General features: G+C 42.1%; 2 protein-coding genes and 1 pseudogene across 7 annotated transcripts in view; all 3 read right to left on the reverse strand.

Annotated features, from left to right (window-relative positions):
- Positions 1-25,028, reverse strand: part of LOC109680884 (interferon-gamma-inducible GTPase 10-like) — a 105,913-nt gene that overhangs the window by 25,276 nt on the left and 55,609 nt on the right. Inside the window, exons 1-2 of one of the 4 annotated variants that reach the window (XM_074057570.1) lie at positions 16,936-18,001; positions 9,842-9,997 (exon numbers count right to left, since the gene is read on the reverse strand). The exons of 1 other annotated variant lie outside the window; for it this stretch is intronic. The gene's annotated coding sequence lies outside the window, so the exon portion shown is untranslated. Of the gene's footprint in view, positions 1-9,841; positions 9,998-15,185; positions 15,288-16,935; positions 18,002-25,028 lie in introns of those variants that run through there. 2 more of the 4 variants (XM_074057569.1, XM_020155529.2) reach the window with 2 other exon arrangements.
- LOC109680883 (interferon-gamma-inducible GTPase 10-like) lies at positions 1,396-18,647 on the reverse strand (annotated as a pseudogene).
- Positions 22,993-25,028, reverse strand: part of LOC109680887 (interferon-gamma-inducible GTPase 10-like) — a 58,733-nt gene continuing 56,697 nt past the window's right edge. For all 3 annotated transcript variants that reach the window (XM_074057579.1, XM_020155538.2, XM_020155537.2), the window contains exon 2: positions 22,993-24,596. In XM_074057579.1, the coding sequence (XP_073913680.1) occupies positions 23,329-24,576 (1,248 nt within the window). In that variant the 5' untranslated portion in view covers positions 24,577-24,596 and the 3' untranslated portion in view covers positions 22,993-23,328. The remainder of the gene's footprint in view (positions 24,597-25,028) is intronic.

Consider the following 25,028-nt stretch of genomic DNA (forward strand, 5'->3'; position numbering starts at 1 on the left):
TCCCCAGCCTGTTCAATTCCGGTAATGGTGATGCCACCCTCCCAGCGGCACAGGAGTCATCTACATAATACTTTCTAGAATTGAGTGTGTAGCTCTGGCAGTACTGCACCTGCCTAGCAGACACAAAGCTCTGAATTCAAACCCCAGTACCACAAAAAAAAATTTTTTGAAAGAGTAACTGACCAAGTGAAACAGAGAACTTGCTGAGAGAGAGTTCTTTTCCACCCTGAGGAATGACTCACACTGACAATGTTGGGCTCCCTCCCACCTTAGTGTCTGGGATCCCTTGTTTCAGGTTCCTGGAGGATGTCCAATAACATTCTCAACACTGAGCAGCCACTCCATAGGGGAGGAAGAGGAAAACACAGAATGATCAAGAAAACTGTACACCAGTGGGCACAGAGAAAGAACTCAGATGAATGGGGATGTTAACCCTAACACTTCATGTACTGAGCAAATTTCAACCACACAAAGTTCTGCTCACTTGTAGCTATATACATACTTCTGCTTCACATTATTCTTTCTGCAAGAGTCAGGATAGGGTACTAGGGCAGGGAACATGGGTGGATTCCCAGTACCTTGTCTTTGAATCTTTAAGGGTATGTCCACTGGGTGTGAATAGGCACAAATGGAAAGCAATACCAAAAATTCATGTTTGTAAAACATAGATATGTATCTCTATGTGGATTTCTATTGAAACTTATTCATACCACTAAAGGATATAATAAAAACTATTTCTACTTTTAAGTGAAAGATTTAAGAATCTCTGACATAGAGGCATGGCTCCACTATGAGACACCAGAATCAGCAAGTTTTCTAAGAGACATCATTGGGAATCTACTCCCCTGACCCTAGACAGCTCCTCTGCCCTTCCCTTCACTCTTTGAACCACCTGAAGTAAGGGAAAAGTATCACCCTATATAAGTGATGGGAGGAAGAAGGGAGAGAAAGTCACATGCACAATTACTGTAACAGTAGTAATCACAATGCCCAACGATTGAGGCAAGTTAAGTTGGTTTTTTCTGGGTCCAATATCAGAGATTTTAGCAAAAGCAAATACCACACTTTCCTCCTTATGCCATTTCAATGCATCATTGCTTTCCAGGTCCCCTCCTGATTTAACTTTACTCTCTCAATATCCTGGGTTCATTCACTGGACTCCCACCCATGCAGTGTTGAGAAAGTCTCATAAATAGAACCTATTGCTTTGAAATATAATATCCAATATCATTTTTCTAATTTTTTCTCTACCTGCTGCATTTTCACACTATATTTATTGCTATGTGTTTAGATGGGATCTCATATTTGTGGGTCTTCTCTTATTGTGGAGAGGAAGATATTGAGATGATGACTGAGAGAAAAAAAATTATAACATGACAATGTATAATTCTCGTCTTAATTGTTACAAGCTGTTTATTATCTGAGTAAATAATGCAAAAGTAGACTACTTCAGAACACATAGAGATTATTAAAAGTAAAATGTGTGTTGCTATCATGGTTCAAGCAAAATAGGTCAGTAAATGCAAAAAAGAAGCTAAGGCCAAGTAACCATGCACAGCAGTGTAGTCCCAAGTAGAGCAATGGCCTTCCCCAACATGGAAGAGGACCCCCATCCCCACACTGAGAATGAAAGACATGAGGTCCATTTGCCATCTGTTAAGTAAGGTGTATCACTGTTGCTTCATCTCATGCAAGACGAGTTTAGCATCATCAGCCACTGTATCAAGGAATTTTATGTGTAGAAAGTAAACTTTAAAGAACTGGATGACAGCAGACACAGGTCCTCCAGTAACTGAACACAAGTGCTCAGCATAACTCATGGCTTGTGCTTCTATACTGTAATCCTTCACAATGTGCCAGAAATCTAAGAATTTGATTAATCTCTTCAGGTGATCCACAGATACACCAGCCTTTGAGAAATCTTTTCAATTGACTCATTATCCACACCAAAATGGCTTCGGTAAACTTTCAAGCATGCTTGCTGTTCAGCAACACCAAAGCCACTGATGAAGGGCATGCAGGACACCAAGCCCACAGCTGCTGACTTCAGGGCCTCCAGCCAGATCTTCTCCCTGAGGAAGGTTTTCTTCATCTCAATGGCATCTTCAGAGGAACTGGGCATCAGGAGTGCAAGTACACGGTGCTTGTGGGCAGGGAGCTCCTTCAGCAGAGTCTTCTCCAATTTTAGTAAATCAAAGTCACCCAGGTCAAAGTTGGAGACCAAGAAGACCTGGGGCTCAGGCACTCCACTGTTTTGGAGATGAGTCACACAATCGTCTCAAATCTGCTGAAGAACTTTCTCCCTTTGGAAGGACTTTGGTTTGGCTCTCTTTTCATTGTATAAGTCACTGTCCACCTTGGTTCTAACAAAGTAGAACTTCTTCCCCATCTTATTGATTTTCTGGGCCAGGTCAGCATCATTGAAGCTAAACCGAGAGGAAGAAATGATGATGAAGAAGTCGTATTCAGCCAGGCCCACTGTTTCTAGGTAAGTGTCTGGGTGAAAATTGGGACTCCCATTTCCAGGTAGGTCCCAGAAGGTCACCTTGGGATATTTTGGATGTTGATAGGGGGTTTTCCTCATGGTGGTCTCCACAACCCCAACACTGGCTGATCCCTCCTCTTGGTGACTAAGCCCTCACAGGGCATTGATGAAACTGGACTTCCCAGACCCAGAATCTCCCATCACAGCCACATTCAGGGAAGCATTTTCTGGTGCATTAAGTAATTGTTGAATCTCATCCACCACATCTTCAACTTTCCCCTCCTACAGGGCTGCATGAATGTTACTGAGAGATTTTACACTGAGGATGCCTCCTGACTTACTGATTAATTTGAAGTACTCAGGCTCAAAGTCAGCAGCCAATTGCTGATAATTCCCCTGTCTCAGATTTTTCAATAAGTTTAGGATGGACTGATACATGGCAATTAACTGTGGACGGTCTGTGTAAAGGAGAGAGAAAAAGAAGTAAAGAGAAATGAGCATTGAAACAGAGACATGGGGTCAGGTGAAAAGACACATTGGTCTCTAGGGCCACACTGACACACATTCTCTCAACTGACTCATTTTACTCTAAATAATTTCTTCCTGGCGAGTTTTGTTTCCACTGCCGGAGAAGAGATTGCATATTCTCTGTGCTGTTGGTTTCTAAGTCTAGGAGTCAAGACACTGTAAGTAGTCCCTAAATTGTCAGAATAATGGTCCTTTTTTTTCTTTTATTATTCATATGTGCATACAAGGCTTGGTTCATTTCTCCCCCCTGCCCCCACCCCCTCCCTTACCACCCACTCTACCGCCTCCCTCTCCCCCCTACCACCTCAAAACCCAGCAGAAACTATTTTGCCCTTATTTCTAATTTTGTTGTAGAGAGAATATAAGCAATAACAGGAAGGGACAAGGGTTTTTGCTGGTTGAGATAAGGATAGCTATACAGGGTATTGTCTCACATTGATTTCCTGTGGGTGGGTGTTACCTTCTAGGTTAATTTTTTTTGATCTAACCTTTTCTCTAGTACCTGTTTCCCTTTTCCTATTGGCCTCAGTTGCATTTAAGGTATGTGCTTTAGTTTCTCTGCATTAAGGGCAACAAATGCTAGCTAATTTTTTAGGTGTCTTACCTATCCTCATCCCTCCCTTGTGTGCTCTTCCTTTTATCATATGCTCATAGTCTAATCCCATTGTTGTGTTTGCCCTTGATCTAATGTCCACATAAGAGGGAGAACATACGATTTTTGGTCTTTTGGGCCAGGCTAACCTCACTCAGAATGATGTTCTCCAATTCCACCCATTTACCAGCGAATGATAACATTTCGTTCTTCTTCATGGCTGCATAAAATTCCATTGTGTATAGATACCACATTTTCTTAATCCATTCGTCAGTGGTGAAGCATCTTGGTTGTTTCCATAACTTGGCTATTGTGAATAGTGCCGCAATAAGCATGGGTGTGCAGGTGCCTCTGGAGTAACCTGTGTCAAAGTCTTTTGGGTAAATCCCCAAGAGTGGTATTGCTGGATCAAATGGTTTATCGATGTCTAGCTTTTTAAGTAGCCTCCAAATTTTTTTCCAGAGTGGTTGTACTAGTTTACATTCCCACCAACAGTGTAAGAGGGTTCCTTTTTCCCTGTATCCTCGCCAACACCTGTTGGTGGTGGTGTTGCTGATGATGGCTATTCTAACAGGGGTGAGGTGGAATCTTAGCGTGGTTTTAATTTGCATTTCCTTTATTGCTAGTGATGGTGAGCATTTTTTCATGTGTTTTTTGGCCATTTGAATTTCTTCTTTTGAGAAAGTTCTGTTTAGTTCACTTGCCCATTTCTTTATTGGTTCATTAGTTTTGGGAGAATTTGGTTTTTTAAGTTCCCTATATATTCTGGTTATCAGTCCTTTGTCTGATGTATAGTTGGCAAATATTTTCTCCCACTCTGTGGGTGTTCTCTTCAGTTTAGAGACCATTTCTTTTGATGAACAGAAGCTTTTTAGCTTTATGAGGTCACATTTATCTATGCTATCTCTTAGTTGCTGTGCTGCTGGGGTTTCATTGAGAAAGTTCTTACCTATACCTACTAACTCCAGAGTATTTCCTACTCTTTCCTGTATCAACTTTAGAGTTTGGGGTCTGATATTAAGATCCTTGATCCATTTTGAGTTAATCTTGGTATAGGGTGATATACATGGATCTAGTTTCAGTTTTTTGCAGACTGCTAACCAGTTTTCCCAGCAGTTTTTGTTGAAGAGGCTGCTATTTCTCCATCATATATTTTTAGCTCCTTTGTCAAAGACAAGTTGGTTATAGTTGTGTGGCTTCATATCTGGGTCCTCTATTCTTTTCCACTGGTCTTCATGTCTGTTTTTGTGCCAGTACCATGCTGTTTTTATTGTTATTGCTTTGTTATATAGTTTGAAGTCAGGTATTGTGATACCTCCTGCATTGTTCTTTTGACTGAGTATTGCCTTGGCTATTCGTGGCCTCTTGTGTTTCCATATAAATTTCACAGTAGATTTTTCAATCTCTTTAATGAATGTCATTGGAATTTTGATGGGAATGGCATTAAAAATGTAGATTACTTTTGGGAGTATAGACATTTTTACTATGTTGATTCTACCAATCCATGAGCATGGGAGATCTCTCCACTTTCTATAGTCTTCCTCAATCTCTTTCTTCAGAAGTGTATAGTTTTCCTTGTAGAGGTCATTCACATCTTTTGTTAGGTTTACACCTAGGTATTTGATTTTTTTTGAGGCTTGCAAATGGAATTGTTTCATACATTCTTTTTCAGTTTGCTCATTGTTAGTGCATAGAAATGCTAATGATTTTTCTATGTTGATTTTATATCCTGCTACCTTGCTATAGCTATTGATGATGTCTAGAAGCTTCTGAGTAGAGTTTTTTGGGTCTTTAAGGTATAGGATCATGTCATCTGCAAATAGGGATATTTTGACAGTTTCTTTACCTATTTGTATTCCTTTTATTCCTTCTTCTTGCCTAATTGCTCTGGCTAGGAATTCCAGTACTATATTGAATAGGAGTGGAGATAGTGGGCATCCTTGTCTGGTTCCTGATTTTAGAGGGAATGGTTTTAGTTTTTCTCCGTTAAGTATAATGCTGGCTGCAGGTTTGTCATATACAGCTTTTATAATGTTGAGGAACTTTCCTTCTATTCCTAGTTTTCTTAGAGCTTTTATCATGAAATGATGTTGGATCTTATCAAAGGCTTTTTCTGCATCTATTGAGATGATCAAGTGGTTTTTGTCTTTGCTTCTGTTAATGTGGTTTATTACATTTATTGATTTTCGTATGTTGAACCACCCCTGCATCCCTGGGATGAAGCCTAAATGGTCGTGGTGAATAATTTTTTTGATGTGTTGCTGAATTCGGTTTGCTATTATTTTGTTGAGGATTTTTGCATCAGTGTTCATTAAGGAGATTGGCCTATAGTTCTCCTTTTTGGAGGTGTCTTTGCCTGGTTTTGGGATAAGTGTAATACTGGCTTCATAAAATGTGTTTGGCAGTTTTCCTTCCCTTTCTATTTCATGGAACAGTTTAAGGAGGGTTGGTATCAGTTCTTCTTTAAAGGTCTGATAGAATTCAGCAGAGAATCCATCAGGTCCTGGACTTTTCTTTTTGGGGAGACTCTTGATTGCTGCTTCAATTTCATTTTGTGTTATAGGTCTATTCAGGTGATTAATTTCCTCTTGGTTCAGTTTTGGATGATCATATGTATCTAGAAATCTGTCCATTTCTTTTAGATTTTCAAATTTATTTGAATATAGGTTCTCAAAGTAGTCTCTGATGATTTCCTGGACTTCCATGGTGTTTGTTGTTATCACTCCTTTTGCATTCCTGATTCTACTAATTCGGGTTTTTTCTCTCCTCATTTTAGTCAGGTTTGCCAGGGGTCTATCGATCTTGTTTATTTTTTCAAAGAACCAACTTTTTGTTTCATTAATTCTTTGTATGGTTTTTTTGGTTTCTATTTCGTTGATTTCAGCTCTTATTTTTATTATTTCTCTCCTTCTATTTGTTTTGGGATTTGCTTGTTCTTGTTTTTCTAGGAGTTTGAGATGTATCATTAGGTCATTGATTTGGGATCTTTCAATCTTTTTAAGATATGCACTCATGGCTATAAACTTTCCTCTCAAGACTGCCTTAGCTGTGTCCCATAGATTTCGGTAGGTTGTGTTTTCATTTTCATTGACTTCCAGGAACTTTTTAATTTCCTCTTTTATTGCATCGATGATCCATTCTTCATTAAGTAATGAGTTATTTAGTTTCCAGCTGTTTGCATGGTTTTTGTCTTTACTTTTGTTGTTGAGTTCTACTTTTACTGCATTGTGGTCAGATAGTATGCATGGTATAATTTCTATTTTCTTATATTTGCTGAGGCTTGCTTTGTGCCCTAGGATATGATCTATTTTGGAGAAGGTTCCATGGGCTGCTGAGAAGAATGTATATTGTGTAGAAGTTGGAATAAATGTTCTGTAGACATCTACTAGGTCCACTTGATCTATTGCATATTTTAGATCTTGGATTTCTTTATTGAGTTTTTGTTTGGATGACCTATCTATTGATGATAATGGGGTGTTAAAGTCTCCCACCACCACTGTGTTGGCATTTATATATGCTTTTAGGTCTTTCAGGGGATGTTTGATGAAATTGGGTGCGTTGACATTGGGTACATACATTGATGATTATAATAATTGTCCTTAAAGTTATCCACATTGTACACCCCAGACCTTTGAATAACTAACATTACATGGAGAAAGGTACTTGACTGATGTGATTAAATTAAGGATCTTCAGATGGGAACAATATTCTGGACTACCCAGGTGTGCTCAATCTCATCAAGATTACAAGAGTAAGGCAGGAAGAAGAAAAAAGACAAAAGACAGACATGAAATGACTAAAACAGAAGTTGGAGTGTAGATTAGTAAAGATGAAAGAATTACTGAGAGCCAAGAAATGCAGGTAACCATGGACTGAGGAAGACAAGGAAACAGAGTGCGCCCTGGACTCACAGAAGGAGGATCCATGCCTAGCAAGTGTGAGGCCCTGAGTTCAAATGCCAGTACCGCCAAAAAAAAAAAAAAAGAAAGAAAGCCCAGGAGGATCCAGTACTGCTAGTACCTTGATTTTAACACCTGGACTTGGTTTTAGCACTTTGGACTTCTGACCTCCACACTAGGAAGACAATAACTTTATGGGCTTCTAATTGTTACATGATTACTGCAGAGATTCATGGAGTGTTCAACTGTGATCTTTCCAAACATGTATACGATGTCCAATGGTCAACGGAGAAAGTAGCATACCCAGAACATCGAATATGCATTATTTGTTGGTTTTGGAAAGATTCAAATTCCTCTCCTGAAGCTATTTTCAAATACACAGTAGGTTATTAACCACAGTCGCCCTTCTGGGCTCCCGATCACTAGAACTTAATCCTCCCACCTAGTTGCGTTTCTAAAGGCATACACCAAAACTTCTCTATCTCCTGCTGATGTTTGCATCTTGAATGTCCCCCAAAGGCCAATGTGTTGAAGTCTTTGGCATTCACATATGGCTTTTTTGGCAAGTGGTAGAACAAATAGGAGGTGGGCCCTAGTGGGCCCTGTCACATTGTTCATTCTTTCTTTGCTTCCTAGTCATGATGAGGCAGGAAAGGTGCTCTCCCACACACTCCCCACCATAAGGGGATATGTCACCACCACCATAGGTCCATAGTGTCAAAGTCAACTGATGATGGACTAGACCCTCTGAAATCATGGGCTAAATAAACCCTTCCACTTTATAAGCTGATTATCTCAGGTATTTTGTCACAGTAATGGAAAGCTGACGAGCACAACTTCCTTCTCCTCATCCCTTCTCAGGTTCTGGTACCACTATTTTTCTAGTCCTCTGAGATTAACTTTTTTAGCTTCCACAGTTGAGAACATGAATATTTGTCTTTGGGTTATGTCATTTAACATAATGTGTTCCAGGCTCATTCATGTTTTCACAGAACAGGATTTTATTATTTTTTAGCTAAATGATATTCCATTGTGTATGTATACCACATTTTCTTTATGTATGCACTCCTTCATAGACAATTTTGTTGACCCCCATATCTTAGCTCCATCTACCTCTTCCTCTTGCTGCCACTCTTGCCTATGGGAACTTTGAAGCAGTGTTGTTTTCAGCCACTGAGTTTGTGACAATTTCTGACAGCAACAATGGGAAATTTATCATCAGTTTCTGATTTTCCTAAAAGCTGCAGGATGACTCTGTCAGGCCAGCACCTTAGTGAACACAGAAGCCTTCCAGACATACTCACTTCCCAACTACTGCAGGATATCAGGGCATGAATTAAGGCAACGGCAAGACAGGTTCTGAGTCAAGTCACCAGGTATCCTGCCTGCCTGTGTTCCATAAGAAATATAAACAAGTACACAAGTCAATGCAGGAGTAACTGCACTATGGTAGCAAATTCTGAGTGGTTATCAGGCACATAAATCTAAGTGTTCTAGGAAGGAAGTAAATGCAACTTAAATTTTCCATATTAACTACAGACAGTCCCATTTTGATTTAACCAAGCCAACTCAAGATAATTGTTGTTATATTATTGGTAGGGTCTTCAATTTGTTCTTTATAAAAGTGAGGAAGATTATATCAGGAGACTGAGAATTTTTTAAAATATCCACACACATCATGTTGGCTCAAGGATGAACACAGGGCTTTTCCAGTAGGGTGTGCTTGATGTCCCCATCCTACAGGCCCTTCAAAAAAAGCTTTCAAAATAAGAAAAAAGACCTGACTCTCAAACAAAACAAAATGAACATGTGCTAAGGATTCTACTAGTGACTATTAATGACATAACAAGGCAGGTGTTATAGCCAGGAGAGTTCTTAGAGAATCTTGAAGAGCAGACACATTTATCTAACGTACATTTCCATGAGTGTGACAACAGAGGCAAACATGTTCTTTGTATGGAGAAGGACGGGAGTCACCTGAACCTCAACAGACAGATTTGCTTTATGTGCCAATGGAAGAACATTATTTGCATTGTTACTAGTTTTGAAAAACTCACAGAGCTCTTAGATGACTCCACAACAGTGAAATGCTAGAGCCAGAAAACCCAGGAATTTTATAATGAACACTGCATAGTTTCCTATGGGAGACACCCCATAAATACCCTGCTGAGTCCAAATATTCTCTCAATTTTCTCAAAACAAAAGGTCTCTTCACATTCAAGGTTGTCTGTTATATAAAGATGATGACCTGACTTGCTCCCTCCCAGACAGGACTGTTCTCAGGCCCCCAAGCACAAAACCAGACCCAGTCACTACAGACCCAGTTTTCTCACTCACCAGAACTGAAGAGATTTCAGATGTCAAAGATCAGATACAACGTTTTCACTGAAAGGTGAAAATGCTGAGCCTGATGAAGCATTCACTACACCCACAGCACAGGAACTAGGACATGTACACACCTGTCCTCCACCAGAAAGTACAGGCTGTGTCCTCCTAGGGAAAGCACAGAGGGTAAGAGGTACAGAGAGCCTCCCTCAGGCTTGTAGTGGCAAGCCCCAGAATGAAGGAAAAAACTATGAACAACCTTTGTCTGGTGAACCTCATTGGTTGATGTTAATATACTCACTGAGAGAAAATGAGAATGAAACTAAGAAACCTTTATGTCTTTTGGACAATATAAGCCTTTACAAGAATAGAATAATAAACATAAGCTAGGTGTGCTGGTTCACACCTATAATCTCCCACTAAAGAGGATGAGGCCGGAATATCCGGATTCAAGGTCAGCCTCTCTATATAGTGAGACCCTGTTTCAAAAAATGAAGATGAAGGAGGAGGAGAAAAGAAGAGTACAGAGGGGAAATGAGAGGAGAGAGAAAGAACGGAAGAAAAGTAGTAAGGAAGGGATGGACAGAAGGAGAGAGACTAAAATCCTCCATCTCTTTAAGTGCCATCACACAAACACACCCACACACTGGTTCCTTATGCAGGTATACACTATTGAGTGGATATACTTGTTTCTAACCATAAATAGGATCACTTTATTGAGCATCATTTCATTTTGGTGACTTATACTTTCATTTTTCTAAACCTTTCCTTTGGCAAGTTGTAATTTTGGATTGGATGACTTCCACCACTCCTGTATTAATCTGTTTCCTGTTGCTATAAGAAAACACCTAACTGAGCACTTTATAAAGAAATGTTATAAAGAAATGTAGATCTGGCAAACATAAGATTAAGGAGCCTACATCTGGCTAGGGCCTTCTCACTGCAACATAACATGGTGGAAGTTGAACGGGCAGAAGAGCACAAGGGAGAAAGAGCAAGAGGAGGCCAATGTCACTTCTATAACAGCACTCTCATGATAAATAACCCACTCGAGCTAAGTACATTACTGTATATCACGAGAGCAGAGCATCAAGACCTTATCACTTCTTATTTCACCACACTTCTCCACACTATTATATTAGAGATGGAATTTCCAACACATGAACTTTGGGAGTGGGTGGCAATCAAAACCGTAGCATAGGGAGAGAGTCAGAGGAGGACTGAGATATATGTGTGACACGTAGGCTTGATGTGATAAGCAGGGCAGGACCAGAAGTTGGTTGCTACACCAGCAAGACTCAGGAAGACTGGGAAAGACTAGGAGGCTGTGGGGTATAGAAATGGTTGGAACCTGGGTTCTGATTGGCCATGCACCCAGCACCCAGCTGCATGGTCTGCACTGAGAATGAGACCGAGGCAGCCCCTGTGCTCAGTCAGTGTTTGTATCTCTCTTTTATAGCATCTCTGCCTGCACCTCAGTGAAAGGCAACAGACACAGCAACCCCATATGTGCTGAGCTAACAGTTACTGATAGATAGTAGAAAAGCTCCTTATCCTTCAACCTAAAAACAGAACATAAATTAACAAAGGTACACTTCTACCCCCTGTACTAGGCAGGACAAAGGTTGGTAACAGTGAACAAATTTATACTCTTATACCACCACAGCAATCTATAAAACAAACTTAATAACTACCACAATGTGTTGCCCATAGACACTAAAGCTCCTTTCCTGGGCGGGAGTAAGGGAATATAAGGGAGGGAGTGAACTTATTCTAAGTGCTGGAATATCGACAAACAGTAAAACAATACAAACATGGCTACCTCCAATAAAAGAGCCAGAGAAAAACAACACATATGGCTGGCTGCCCAGCCCCATGGACCTTCCCGATAATGTCCAGCACCTTCCCCCATTACCCTTTCACAATCATTTTTAATGCCCATCCCCCTCCAACCTCCCTTTTCCCTCCACAGGGTGCTTAAAACCCCAGCCTGTAAGAGAGGCGTGCTCTGGCTCTCTCTGGGTGTTACTCTGATGTCGAGGGACCCTGTCAGGTCTCCTCTCCCTAATAAAGACCTGCTGCTTGCAAAGGTCACAGATTATTTCTAGGTCTCTCTCTCTCTCTCTCTCTCTCTCTCTCTCTCTCTTGCTTCTGCATTTTCCTTTCATTTGGTGCTCAAACCCGGGAGAGAGTTTCAAGTGAGGGAATGCCAAGCTCAGGCTACTTCCATTCGTGGCAATCCTTATATGGTCAATGGTGCACCCCCACAGGGTCTCAGATCTGGGGCTTATAAGGATGCACTAGGGCCAAGAGGTGCATAAGCTCCCAAGAGGGACATGGCTGGTGCCCAATTCCATCTTCAAACTGCCCAACCTCTACAAAACTCTTTCTCTCCCTATCTTCTATCACTGTTATGAGTTCTGCTAAGCCTCACCATCATACTGACAGTTCTTTTAGGCACAGAGTTGGGAGCAACTACCCCTTCTGATTGGACTTGAGCCCAAAAATTATTGTTAGTAGGCTTTTTCTACGTAATAGCCACACTGCTCTGGGGCCTGACCTTTTGGTCATACATAAGCCCTAATTTCCTGTTCCTCTGAGACCTCCTTCAGGGCCCTTCACCAATTCCACTCCACACACTCAACACTGGCTCCAGTTTCTACAGGGATGGGTAAGACCTGGACTCTCTGTCTGGCACTCCATGGCACCTTCGTTGTTCTTGTCTCTCCCCATCCCTCTCTTACTCCAGCCATTTGCCCCCTCTACCCCCCAAGTCTGGCCCTTGGCTATGTAGGTTAGAGACGTCTGCCTACTGCCCGATTCATTTTTTCTGGTTTTGTAAGCTTTCTGTGGGAGATGCCATAAAGAAAACTTCCTGACCCCAGCCATGGGTAATACTCACTCTAAAATTCCCTCTGACTCACCCCTGAGGTGTCTCCTGAGTAACCTCACAAAATTAGGCCTAAAGAGTTTAAAACAAACATACCTCATCTGTTTTTCCACACAAATTTGGCCACAATATAGATTAGATAACTCTTCAAAATGGCCTAAATTTGGCACTTTTGATCCCAATATTCTCCAAGATCTTGACAATTTTAAATGGCAAATGGCAAGAGGCCCCTTATCTTCAGGCTTTCTTTCATCTCAAATCCAGACCTTCCCTTTGTTCAAACTGCAGCCCCCTCAAAGTCCTTCTTCTTGATTCTCACCCCTCCCCCTCAGCTCCTGCTCCCAGTCCCTTTCCATCAACTTTTGATCCAGATCCCGCTAATGGACCTCCTCTTTATTGGTCTCCCCTTCCCCCAACCCAACTCCTCCAAGCTCCTTCTCCTCTCCAGAAGACTCTTCCTCCCAACTTTCCCTAGAAGACCCCTCCTCAATCACGGCCCCTTCCCTTTCTTTGTCTGCAACTCACACCTAATCCCAAACAAACACTCCCACACTCCTACAACTATCCACATCTACACATTCCCCTCCAGCCCCAGTTCTTCCCCTATGAGAGGTGGCACAAGTGGAAGGAATAGTCAGAGACCATGTCCCTTTCTCTATGTTAGATATCTCCCAAATCAAACAACAATTGGGCTCCTTTTCAGACGACAATCTAAGATACCATAAAAAATTCCTCCATCTTACTCCAGGCCTGTGCCCTCACATGGGGTGACATTTATAATATTATTAATGACACTCTCATGGAGGATGAAAAGGAGGGAACATGGAAGGCAGAAGAGCAGCATACTGATCAACTCCATGGACAGCATCCCAATAGACATCCCCCTGCCACTGAGGCAGTACCTAAGACTGAGCCTCAATGGAACTATCAAGATGAAAACCTCACCCTCTTTATTAATCACATCATGGAAGCAATGATTAAATATACTACTTTAAACCTCACTTCCCAAGAGGGCCGTATTTTCTTACATCTCTCCGTTATTAGTTAGTCAGCTCAAGACATCATCTGAAGAAATCTCCAAAAACTTGAAAAGGGCCCCCAGACTCACCAACAAATATGAATAAACAGAGCCTTTGAGTTTTTTAACAATAGGGATGAGGAAGCCAAACAATTAAGGGACAAAAATACCTGCACAGAATATCAGATGCTGACCTCCATACTCCAAAACCAAAAGCAGACACCCCATACCACCCTAAAAAACCTACCCAAAGGACCTGGCTAACAGCCCTCTGGGGACTTCTTCAAGTGTGGAAACAAGGGACACTGGGCAAAATCTTGCCTTAATCCATGTCCACCAACAAGGCCTTCCCACAATGTTGACAATGGGAACATTGGAGGGTGGACTGTCCACAGGGAAAACAGCTTTTTCCACGTGTACAGCCTCAAATTCTTAATAGCCCCCCAACTGAGGATCCAATACCAATGTTTCCACTAGGAGACTGATAAGACCCGGATCATAAAGTCCCCACCACTGGCAAGTCCACTGATACACGGGTAACTGAGACACTATCAGGAAAACATAGTTCTTTCTTTCTTGATACTGGGGCATCCAGATCAGTTTTCACCAAATATGTGGGTGCCCTTAAAAAGTCCTCCTTCACTAACCTCACTCAGAATGATGTTCTCCAATTCCATCCATTTACCAGCGAATGTTGTGAGAGTAGATGGCATACCAAACACACCCAGCATAACACCCCCTCTCTATTGTACTTTTGGAACTAAGTCCTTTACACACTCCTTCCTGGTCATCCCAGTTTGTCCCTTTCCAAAATTAAGATGAATATACTCCATATACTCAAAACCACCATTTTTATCCCATCCATTAATTCTGGCCAGCACATACAATTTATTCTCCCTATACAGGACCTTCCACAGCCCAAAACCTCTCCCCACCTCTTACAGAAGTCAATCCCCAAATTTGGGACACATCCCACCCCTCCATAGCTTCACATCATACTCCTGTAAGATTACTCATAAAGACCCCTCCACCCTCATCGTCATCCCACAATGTCCCTTGGGCAAGGAGGGACATATGGGATTAAAATTAATTATAGATCAACTCAAAACCTCTCATCTCTTAATCCCTGTTAACTCCCCTTACAACACTCCAATCCTCCCAGTTAAAAAACCCAATGGCTCCTTTAGATTAGTCCAAGACTTAAAAAAAATCAATGCTGCCTTTAACCCTGTTCATCCTAATGTGCCTAGTCCTTATACTCCTCTCCCCCAGATTCCTCCCCAAAACTCTTTCTTTTCAGTCCTAGATCTCAAGGACACCTTCTTTATGATTCCTTACATCCCTCCTCCCAACCCATATTTGCCTTCATGTGGACAGATCTCATTACTTATCACACCCAACAATTAACTTGGACAGTCCTCCCCCAGGGATTCAGTGACTCCACTCACCTTTTTGGCCAAGCCTTACAGCAAGATCTCAATTCCTTCAGTCTTTACCAAGCAAGCTCACCAATATGTAGATGAACTCCTTCTATGTAACCCCTCAAAATCCTTATGTAAAACCCACACAATTATTCTCTTTAATTCATTAACACACTGGGGATATTGGGTATCAAAAAATAAGGCCCAAGTTATCTCAACTTCAGTATCATTCATGGGACTTTTATTAACTTCAGGATATTGTCAAATACCTCAAAAGAGAAAACCACCATACTCCAAATTCCTTCCCCTAAGACAAAAAGAGACATCCTTTCTTTTCTATGGCTAACTGGGTATTTTAGAATCTGGGTTCCTAATTATTCAATAATAGCAAAAACACTATATGAGGCTGCAAGAGGGGACCCACATTAGACTTTACTTTGCCCCAGGGACCTCCTGACCCCTTTTAATCTCCTCAAACAAGCTTTATCAAGGACACCTGCACTCTCCATCCCAAATCCTAACAAAATTATTTGTCTATACCTACACTCAGACAAAGGCCAAGCTTTGGGCCTGGTGGCCCAAAGGGCAGGAGATTCAATAGTTCCTATAGCCTTACCTCTCAAAACAACTAAACCCCATTTATAGTGGCCAATAAAAGTATTGGCCACAGCAGCTCCCTTAACACCAGAAGCTCAAAAAATAACTTTCAACTTACCTATGACAGTCTAGTCATCTCACAACAGTCAAGACTTAATTAGCCACAAAGCTTTTAATTCCATCTGCACATCTCATGTTCAGATCATACAGTCCTTTCTCTTACAACCTCATGTAACTTTCTGGTGATGTCAGTGACTAAACCCTGTTACCCTCTTACCCTCAAACATCCCACCTAACCCAGAGCCCCCAGCTCATGACTGTATTGAGGTATTTTTTGACTGACTTACTACCTTTTTCACATCCTAGACACCCCCATACCTGATGCTCCAACTGGTTTATAGACGGTAGCTATACAAAGGCCCCCACTACCACTGCAGCTAGAGCAGGATATGCAGGGACACCCAAACAATAATACATATGCCATAATAGAAACAAGTAGCCCTCCTACGACTACCTCCCAACAGGCAGAACTGTATGCTCTTACACGAGCATTACAAAGGCAAAATACAAGACAGTTAATAACATTTATACAGACTCAAAATATACATACAATATCATCCATTCTAATAGCCAAATGTGGAAAGAACAGGGCTTCTTAACAACTAAGGGATCCCCAATTGCCAATCAAAACATATTATGGCCCTTTTACTAGCGGACACTCTCCCTCACATAGCTGCCATCCTTCATTGTAAGGAACATCAAAAAGGTAACACCTTCACATCTATTAGCCATAATTTGACAGGCACCACAGCTAAACAGGCAGCCCAACAAATGACTTCCACGCCAGGTCATTCTACCAATTCATTATAATTACACACAAAAAAAAACTGAACTATTAAAAACTCAGTGGGATAGCCAACACAAAGGATACTGGTTTCTTAACAATACCATTATTCTACCAGAACTACAGACTAAACCCATACTAACTGCCCTCCACCAAGTTTTCCACTCTTACCCTCTGTCTTTACTCCATTTTATTAAAACTCATATTGCTCCTAATCCTAACGTCCACAAAACACTAAAGGAAATCTCATCCTCTTGCAACATATGCTCCAAAACTAACCCCCTATCAAACATCTGACCCGCCCCCTTCCCACCCATCAGGCAAGAGGTCACTTACCTGGGTCAGACTGGCAAGTGACTTTTACTAATATTCTCCCCCGTTAAGCACATCAGATATCTTCTAGTTTCATTAACACCTCAGCAAAATAGATTAAAGCTTTCCCCACTATCAATAAGAGAGCTAGAGCCCACTGCCTCACACAGGCTTGGGCTAAATATAAGGGGCTAATAAAAGAGTACCAAAAGGTCATAAACAAATATTGTTACTGGGCAATCAAGAAAGATAAGTTATAGTTAGGTTACTGTCTGCTCAACTATTCTTGGCACCAATCCAGGGAGATAAAGGTTAACAACTGTCCCTTTGTTAGTCTTTGGGGTGGGGAGTTTCCAGTAAGCCACCTACAAGAAGGGAAATGGTCTGGTCCTAACATGCCTGTCCTCACTGTCAACCCCAACATTCCTGCCTTTTTTGATAGATAGGTAGATAGGAAAAGGACAATAAAATTTCGTTCAGCTACTTTTCATCCCCTCCCTTCAGGGACACTTCATTACAGCCATATCAGACTTCTGTAACAGGAGACTCTACCTCAATGCTATTTTAGTCTTTAACATAACAAGACTCTATCCAAATCCCTTCTCTAAAATTAACTGCAAACTGTTATTCACACCTCACTTCTGGCTTTTCCTCTATCCACCAACCCACCGACTTATCATGGACTCCCCCACACCCACTAGTGCTTCTTCCCCTCTCTTACAACCCCTTTTAACGGCCTCCCCTCTCCATCTCCTTTCACTCATACCAAAGGAAAATAAAATGCCAACTGGCTAGAACCCCTCCTCTCTTTCGAATTAATGGGATGCCTCCCCCCTACCATGCATACACGTGTCTGCCTGCTAACTGGATTTTCTGATTTTCTGATTCCCCCTGTCTCCTACACTATTGACTCAGAAATCATTCCTGTCCCCATTGTCAGCTTTATATGCACAAAAAGAGAACTGCACCTCTTAACCAGGATTGGGACATGATAGATGGAGTAGGGGTTTCAATCAGCCAATTCCAAAAACTACTCACAGCTCTAAAAGAAAGCCTTAATAGCATTGTCTTACAGATGTCTGCAATCCAGGATCAGATTGACTTATTAGCAGTGGTCGTCCTACAAAACAGGAGGGGATTAGATCTTCTCACAGCTGAAAAGGGCAGGCTATGTCTCTTCTTAGGGGAGGATTGTTGTTTCTTTGCCAATAAATCTGACACTGTCAGAGACATAATAAAAAACTTAAAGATAGGGCACAACAGCTACCATCCTCGCAACCTACTGATATTCTTTCCTCCTTATACCCATGGCTCACTCCATTGGCAGTTCCTCTCATCCGTGTTCTCTGGCTTTCATGTTTCTACCAAGTCTTATTAATATCCTCCAAAGATTTCTACAGGAGTGTGTTACTGCCATTTCTCGGGCTACCCCAGAGAGCAATTTAAAGCCATCATGCTTCTACAACTCTCCAGACTCGACAACCCCCCACATTGTACCTGACCAGCAGGAAGTAGGCAGACCAGCGATATATATAAAAGGCCAGGAATGCTGGAATATCGAGAGACACAAAAACGATACAAACAAGGCTACCTCCCATAAAAGAGCCAGAGAAAAACAACACATATGGCTGGCTGCCCAGCCTCGCTGACCTTCCCGTTAAAGTCCGGCGCCTCTCCTCATCCCCCCTTTGCGTCATTTTTCTAATCTCTATCCCCCTCCACCCTCCCTTTTCCAACCACAGGATGCATCAAACCCCAGCCTGTAAGAGAGGCTGCCTTGCCCCTCTCAGAGTGTTACTGTGAGGCTGAGGGTCCTTCTCAGATCTCCTCTCCCTAATAAAGACCTGCTGCTGACAAAGGTGGCAGATTCTTTCTCCGTCTCTCTCGCTGGCTTCTTCATTTTCTGCTCACTAAGTACACTGTACAAATCTATGGAATTATCACAATGAAACACCCCACACTATCTATGTATGCTAGTTAAAAGGCACAATTTTGGAAGGATAAAGAAGAAAGATGGAGGCGGTGAATCTTATTAAGGTCTATTTTAAGCATTTAGGTCACTGTCACAATGAATCCCAACTATAATATGCTAAGAATAACTTTTAAAAGGTATAATGTTTAAAAAGAAAAAAACCTTTAAAGAGGAAAGAAAGAAACTGAGCTGGGAACCAGTGACTCACAGCTATAATCCTAGCTACTTGGCAAGCTGAGATCGGGAGGATCACAGTTCAAGACTAGTCCAGGCAAATAGTTCACAGGACCCTGTCTCCAAAATAACCAGAGAAGAATGGAATGGAGGGGTGGCTAAGGCAGTAGAGTGCCTTCTTTGCAAGTAGAAGGCCCTGAGTTCAAACCCAGTCCACCAAGAAAAAAAGAAACAGAAAATATTCTAAACAACAAAATCTTTAGCTGTGGAAACTTTAACATGATTTGTGTTGAGTAAAGAGTTTTTCTCAATGAAGCGTCTGATCACTATTAATAGGTGGGAAGGGCTGGCAGAGTGGCTCAAGTGGTAACAGCACCTGCCTAGCAAGCATGAGTTCAAACCCCAGTGCTGCTAAAAGTATATTGAGTAGGTAAAGGTATGTGGAGAAGTTATTATATAGAAGTTTGAAATGTCACACTTTGAAGTAAATACTCAATTCATATAAAAGAAAAAATGACCTGAAATGACTCTAAGCCAGCTCTCTCCTGCATATGACCCAGGTGGGAACCATGGAATGCACATCACCTCCTTTTACCAGCATGCTCTCCTCTCAGTACTTTTTGATCCTTTGCTATCTCAGCTGGGTAACCCAGCTCTTAACCTTTAAATTTCTCAGGCTTGGGACAGGGACCAGTTTGTTGTCATCTAACTGCTCTAACAAAACTCCCACTGAAAGCCTCAATCTAAGTTTAAGGTGAAAAGCAGGTGCACTATACTTGTCCTCTTAGACAGCACCCCTGAATTTCTCTCTCTCAATGTCACTTCACATATTTCTCCACATACCCTAACCCACTCATACCATCAGAGAGGACAGCTCTTTGATAGCCTTCTAAATGGTTCTAACCAATTCCTTTGAAATTTCTATGGGATAAATTGCCTTGAAATGGAACCATTTCAAGAGCCAAAGTGAAAAAGAAAGAATGGGTCCTGCTTTGATGTTCTGTTACACATAGCATCCGGAATATTGTCCTGGAAACACAGAATTTTTAGTGAATTTAAAATGATAGCATTGAGCCATGAAAAAGAAAGAAACTTGAGCTGAAGAAGGTACTCCATTACAAATGCAGAAGAAAACTAAGACAAAACACCAGTTCGTAAAAACAAAACAGAAAGTGGATGAAGGTAAGCACTTTCCCCCACATACAAACTATGACACTTAATATACGGGGTGTCTGTGGGTTCAGTCCTGATTCTGTTCCAGCTGAATCCATCACCCTCTTGGTTATCTCAGCTTCAAGTAGGATCTGGCAACTCCAGAATTTGCACCCAGGTCCCTCCCGTGACTCCAGACCAAATATTGCATTATTCATGTAACATTTCCCATTGGTACACCTAGGAAGATCTTGACTAAGTGAACATGACTGAATCTGACCCCAGGCCTCTCTCCCCACTCCAACTCCTCCAGTCTTCTCATTCCAAAAGTGGTGATGCCTACCCCCACCTCCAGCTGCACAGGAGTCATCTACATAACAACACATTTTCTCAGCCTCCACTTTGCCAGTGCTACTGATTGATATTCCTGTCTATCCTGTCACTTCTCCCATTTCCTTGTTCATTTCAACCATCCTCATTTCAGCTGGGATAATTGCAGAGAGCTCCCAGAAGAGACCCTTCTCAGCCCTGGCATCTCTACAGTCATGCTGAAAACAGAAACCAGTGACCCTTCCGTTAGGGACATAGACCAGGACGCTTCTCTACCCCATCCTGCCCTCGGGATCCTGCCTCACTTAAAATGACAAACTCCTGATAAGGCTATTTTTTGAGTTGACTTCTCTGCCCCGTCTCTCACTTTCCTTAATCCCCATCAGATTCCTCCAATAGATCAGACCTCTTTCCACCTCACCTTTTTGCATCTTTAGCTGCAAATACACCCAGACTTACCCTCTGCCCTCTTTCATGTCATGTTGCCTAGTGGGACTTCTCTCACTTCATTATTTCACCCTGCAACATCCTCCTGCCTGACTCTCCCCACCACCCCCCCACCACCACCCATCGCCCCTCTTCCTTTCCTCACTTGCATTTGTCAACTGCAGAGAGACTGACTGGCTGTTTTCCTACCTTGTCTGTGGATCTGGCTCTCTGCCTTCTGATCCCAATATTTCTTCCATCTACAAGGGCAAGGATCTTTGTTTTGTTCTTCTACTTCTCTTCCTGTCACTAGAAAATAGCATAAGCATGTGCTCAATAAGTATTTGCTAATGGACAAAAGCAAGGGGGAGAAGTCTGGATGACAGTGAACAGGGAGTACATACAAATCCCCTTTCAAGACTCCTCATGTGCAGAGACATAAGCTGATGTACTGATGGGTAGGACATGAGCCCTCTTTGATGAAATGAGTGGTGGTGTTATAGTTGCCCAAATGAGAGATTTGTTTACCTCTAAACTTGCTCTATTGGAAAGAAGAATAATAGGGCAAGTGAAGCAGGAGAATTTGCTGAGAGGGAGCTCCTTTCCACCCTGACAAATGACTCACAGCAGACAACGTTCCTGTCCCCACACCCTAGTGCCTGGTCTCCCTTGTTCCAGGTTCCAGCAGAATGAACAATGACATACTGAGCAGTGAGCAAATGTGACAGAAGAGGAAGAGGCAACACACGGTGATCAAGGAAAGCTATGAGCCGGTTGGCACAGAGAAGACCTCAGCATAGCAGAGCACAGACCAAGGGAGGATGTGAACCTGAACACTCCATATCCTCAGCAAATTTCACCCACACAAAGTTATGTCTTTTGTTCAGACTCTACACCTCACTTGTGTCTGTATGTGTGCTTTTGTTTTATATGATTTTTTTTCTACAAGAATCAGGACCGGCCTCTATGACAGGGAATGTCGGTGGGTCGCCTCTGAGGCTTTTAGGATGGGTCCACCGGGTATGAGCAGGGGAAAATGGAAAGGAATGTGAAGAATTCACATTGGTAAAAGTTGAGATGAGAGGCTGGGCAAGATGGCTGTCTATAATACCAGTTACTCATGAGGTGGAATAAGAGGATCACAGTTCAAGGCCAACCTGGGCAACAGTTAGAAAGACCCTATCTAAAGCAACCTGTGCATGGCGGCCCGTGCCTCTAATCCCAGCTACTCGGCAGTGAAGGTAGGAGGATCACAGTCTGAGGCCACCCCAAACAAGTCTGAGAATCTAACTGAAAAATAAAAGCAAAAAATACTGACTATGGTTCAACTGGTACAGTGCTTGCCTAGCAAGCATGAGGCCATGATTCAACCCCCAGTAGTGCCAATTAAAATGATGCGTATTTCTGTGGATTTCTCATTTCTTAAGGGCCATAAAAAATATCATAAAACTATTTCCACTTTGGAACTGAAGGTCTGACTGAAGCGGTTGAGAACCTGCTTGAGGTTCTAAGTTCAATCCCCAGTACTGCCAAAAAAAAAAAAAAACTTATTCATAAACATTTTTTGGGTAGGACTGGAGTTGCTACAGATCTGACAAGGGATTTATAACCAGAATTTACAGGACTTTATATTTGCAAAGCAGGTGCTCTACTGCTTGAATCACACATTCAAAAACAAGAATCTTGGAAGTAGAGGGACAGCTCTGAGATGAGACACAGGCACCAGCAGCTGTTCCTAGAGACATCACTGGGGCAGTGGCGGTTCTGCTCCACTGGCCCTGGGCAGCTGCTCTGCCATGCTTTTACTGACAAATTCCCAGAAATAGAAACCATTCCTGGGAACTATGACACATAAGACCATTTCTCTCATCTTTTTGCAGCTCCTCTTGATCTTGCTGCATTTTCGCACTATAAACGTTTTACTATATATTTAACTATGTTCTCATGTTTCTGTGTCTTCCCTGTTTTGGTGAGGAGGGTATTAAGATGATGACTGAGAGGGAAAAGAATTATAAAGTGACAATATATAACTTTCATCCTCATTGTCACAATCTGTTTATTATGTTAGTAAGTAGTACAAAAGGAGACTGGCTCATATCACATAGATTAATTGATAGCAAATGGTGAGTTACTGTCATGCTTCAAGCAAAACATCAATGAAAGCTGAAAACAGGCTATGGCTAAATAATCATTGCAGAGCAGTGTTCACAGGTGAAGAAATGGCTTTCCTCCACAGAACAGATATTCTTTCTACCTTAGGGAAGAGCTGGCCTGCAAGCTGGGAGGAAGAGGACCCCAGCTCATCATGAGAATGCAAGACCTGAGTCTTGCCTGTGCATTTGGTTAGGCCAGGCATACCATTTCTACTTCATCATACGCAGGAGAATTTTAGCATCATCTGCCACTGTGTTGAGGAATTTCGAGTGTAGAAAGTAGATTTTCAGAAACTGGACAACAGCAGACAAAGGGCCTCCTTTAAAAGCACAGAAGGATTCAGCACATTTCATGGCTTTTGTGGCTATGCTGTCATCCTTCACAAGGTGCCAGAAATCCAAGGACTTGGTGTAGCTTTTGATGTCCTGTACAGATGTACCCAGCTTCTCAGCAATCTTTTCAATCGATTTATCATCCAAGCCAAAATGGCTTCGGTAAACCTTCAAACACATTTCCTGTTCAGGCAAATCAAACCCATTAATGAAGGGCATGAATGGGATGAAAGACAAAACTCCTGACTTCATGGCATTCAGCCAGATTTTTTCCTTGAGGAAATCTCTCTTCATCTCAATTGAAGCATCACAGAAATCAGGCAACAAGAGCGCAAAAACATGGCGCTTGTGGGCAGGGAGATCCTTCAGCAGAGTCTGCTCCAGTTTGGGGAAATCAAAGTCACCCACATCAAAGTTGGAGATCAAGAAGACGTCCGGCTCAAGCACCCCAATGTTACTAAGATTAGCCAGGCAGTAGTCTCGGATCTGCTGAAGAACCTTCTCACTTTTGAAGGACTTGGGTTTGAATTTCTTTTCATTGTATAAGTCACTATCAATCTTGGTTCTAACAAAGTAGAACTTCTTCCCCATCTCATTGATTTTCCGGGCCAGGTCAGCATCATTGAAGCTAAACCGAGAGGAAGAAATGATGATGAAGAAGTCATATTCAGCAAATCCCACTGTTTCTAGGTAAGTGTCTGGGTGGAAATTGGGGGTGCCAGTTCCAGGCAGATCCCAAAAGGTCACGTTGGGATATTTTGGATGTTGATAGGGTGTTTTCTTCATGGTGGTCTCCACAACCCCAACACTTGCTGATCCCTCCTCTTCATGACTAAGTCCTCGCAGGGCATTGATGAAACTGGATTTCCCTGTCCCAGATTCCCCGATCACAGCCACAGCCAGGGAAGCATTTTCTGCTTCAGTAAGTGATTGCTGAATCTTCTCCACCACATCCTTTAGTTTCCCCTCTTGCAGGGCTGCTTGAATGCTACTGAGGCTTTCCGGAGAGAGGATTCCTCCCGACTTACTGATTAGTTTAGAGTATTCAGGCACAAAGTCAGCAGCCAATTGCTGAAAGTTCTTTCCTGTCATATTCTTCAGGAAGGCTGTGATGTACAGATCCATGGCAGTTAATGGTGGAAGTTCTGTGAAAAAGAAAGACAACAAAGTGACATTTTTAAGGAAAATGGAGCAGAGAAAGAAACATGGGGTCTGCTGAAGAAACCTACTGCTCTCTATGGGCCACTTCCCTCCTCTCACACTGATTCATGCTACTATAACTAATTTTGTTTCCTGGTGAGTTTAGTTGCCACTGCTGGAAAAGAGACTGCCTATTCTCTGTGCTGTTGAGTTCTCTGTCTCAGCAGTCAAGACAGTGCAGCAGTCCCTAAGTTTTCAGAAGAACAATTCCTAAACAAGTCCACATCCTAAACCTCCAAAACTGTAATAGAAAGTCTTATTTATCAACAGGGACTCGACTGATGAAATTAAATTAAGGGTCATCAGATGGGACCAATATTCTGGACTACCCAGGTAGGTGCAATCTCATCACCAAGGTCCTTACAAGAGTAAGGCAA

This window comes from Castor canadensis, chromosome 16 (assembly GCF_047511655.1).
Source record: "Castor canadensis chromosome 16, mCasCan1.hap1v2, whole genome shotgun sequence".
Lineage (NCBI taxonomy): Eukaryota > Metazoa > Chordata > Mammalia > Rodentia > Castoridae > Castor > Castor canadensis.